The sequence below is a fragment of the Penaeus vannamei genome, chromosome 33, assembly GCF_042767895.1.
Source record: "Penaeus vannamei isolate JL-2024 chromosome 33, ASM4276789v1, whole genome shotgun sequence".
Taxonomy (NCBI): Eukaryota; Metazoa; Arthropoda; class Malacostraca; order Decapoda; family Penaeidae; genus Penaeus; species Penaeus vannamei.
Window position 1 is genome coordinate 5966919 of NC_091581.1, and position 1759 is coordinate 5968677.

The 1759-nt window shown below is 47.4% G+C and overlaps 1 protein-coding gene across 1 annotated transcript in view; it reads left to right on the forward strand.

Annotated features, from left to right (window-relative positions):
* Positions 1–1759, forward strand: part of LOC113817349 (zinc metalloproteinase nas-39) — a 9142-nt gene extending 7383 nt beyond the window's left edge. Inside the window, exons 3-7 of the mRNA XM_070145324.1 lie at positions 428–596; positions 766–840; positions 965–1151; positions 1321–1460; positions 1664–1759. Of these exons, the coding sequence (XP_070001425.1) occupies positions 428–596; positions 766–840; positions 965–1151; positions 1321–1447 (558 nt within the window). The 3' untranslated portion in view covers positions 1448–1460; positions 1664–1759. The remainder of the gene's footprint in view (positions 1–427; positions 597–765; positions 841–964; positions 1152–1320; positions 1461–1663) is intronic.

Genomic DNA, 1759 nt, shown 5'->3' on the forward strand with positions numbered 1-1759 from the left:
TTCCATCAATTAGACCTTACTACGGTTTCTTATGGCATAATTAAAGAAGTTTGTGCATTCCTAAGAGAACATAAAAGTGGAGTGAAGCGTAGATATGTCACGGAAGCTTAGTATTTGCATATTTAGTGTATTGCCAGACTGCAGTGGCTGAGAACCCTCGATCTATCGTCTAATTATTCTACACATGCCTCACCCCCTTAAATAACATGACAGGAGAGGAGTAAGGTGGAAAGGCAGAGAGTGAGATGGAGGAAGGGGATAGTAAGAGGAGAGAGAGAGAGAGAGAGAGAGAGAGAGAGAGAGAGAGAGAGAGTGGGAGAGAGAGAGAGAGAGAGAGAGAGAGAGAGAGAGAGAGAGAGAGAGAGAGAGAGAGAGAGAGAGAGAGAGAGAGCGAGAACTCCATAACTTAAAATACCTTGTCTTCCAGGTGCTGACTCGGCTTCAGTGCGGCGTCGCGTGCGTGAGTGTGGGTTGCCAAGCCTACACCATGACGGCCTCATCCAAGGGCTACGTGTGCACCGTCCTCTACAACGTGTACGAACTCACATACGTGCCCCTGAACCCGGACTTTCTCGTGTACTCGACACAGGAGCGACGTAAGTGCGAGTTTTGTCTTCCCCGAGGTCCTGTCAGGGGGGGGGGGGGATTGTTTTCACCGTTAGTGTACACGTTCCGCCAACTACTGGCATTCGGCATTCAGCGTATGGTTAGGTAATCGCACTTGTTGGTCGCTTTATTTAAGGCCTCTAATACTTGTGCTTTCAGTGTCAGCTCTGTCGACGACCACGACTCCGCCGCCGCCGCCGTGTGATCAGACGAACACCTCGCCGCAGAAGATCTGTAAGTGTTCGACTGAAGAACACGTGCGACACACGCACACACACATACACACACAGTTATTATATACGTGTGTACATATACAGTATGCAAACATAACAGTATGACCGCCTTTTCTTCGCGTCAGATCTGGTCGGTTCTTCGGACACCCTGTCGGTCAACTCAAACAATTACTACGTGAACAGCCAAGACATCGAGTGGCGAATCCAAGTTCCTTTGGGGTCCAGCGTGAGTCTGACCTGGCTGACCTTCGATGTTGAGGTCTACGACGAGGTTTGGCTGGCTGATCCTTGCACGGGATCTTCCTACTCCTGGTAAGTGCCGCTCGTGGAACAGACGATAGATAAGAACCTACGTCTTGTTTACTACTTTAGCTGAAACTCGAGCAAGGTTTCATATGCTTTGTTAATGGACAACCAAGCGCATCTTGTAACTTTGCGGATTTGGAGTTGGACTCACACCAGTCTAAAATTGTCGCAACAGGTCCACCTACACTGGCACTTCGCTTCCTCCAGCGTTCACGTCCATCGGGAACGAAATGATCATCAGGTTTATAACGGATAGCTCTGTCATCCACGCTGGTTTCTCGGTCACTTATAATGCAATTTGAAGAGACACGGAGAGTGAGTAGTCCTTATCCTCCTATCCTCCCTTCCTTTCGCTGTAGATCAATAACGATGCCCAGTACAATCAACGTTTTTATTTCGAATAATATAAAAAAAACTTGGTATTTTAAGCTGGCATATAAAAATGTGATCGCGATATGAAACTATCTAATTGAACAAGTATTCGTAAAATTTCTAAAAGAAATCCTTAAAATGTCTAGGGCACGTGTGGATGGCAGGACAGGACGTAGAGGTCACGATAGCTGCTCCTCGCACGGTCGACCAAGGGCGTTGAAGAGAGAAATACATTCAGAAAA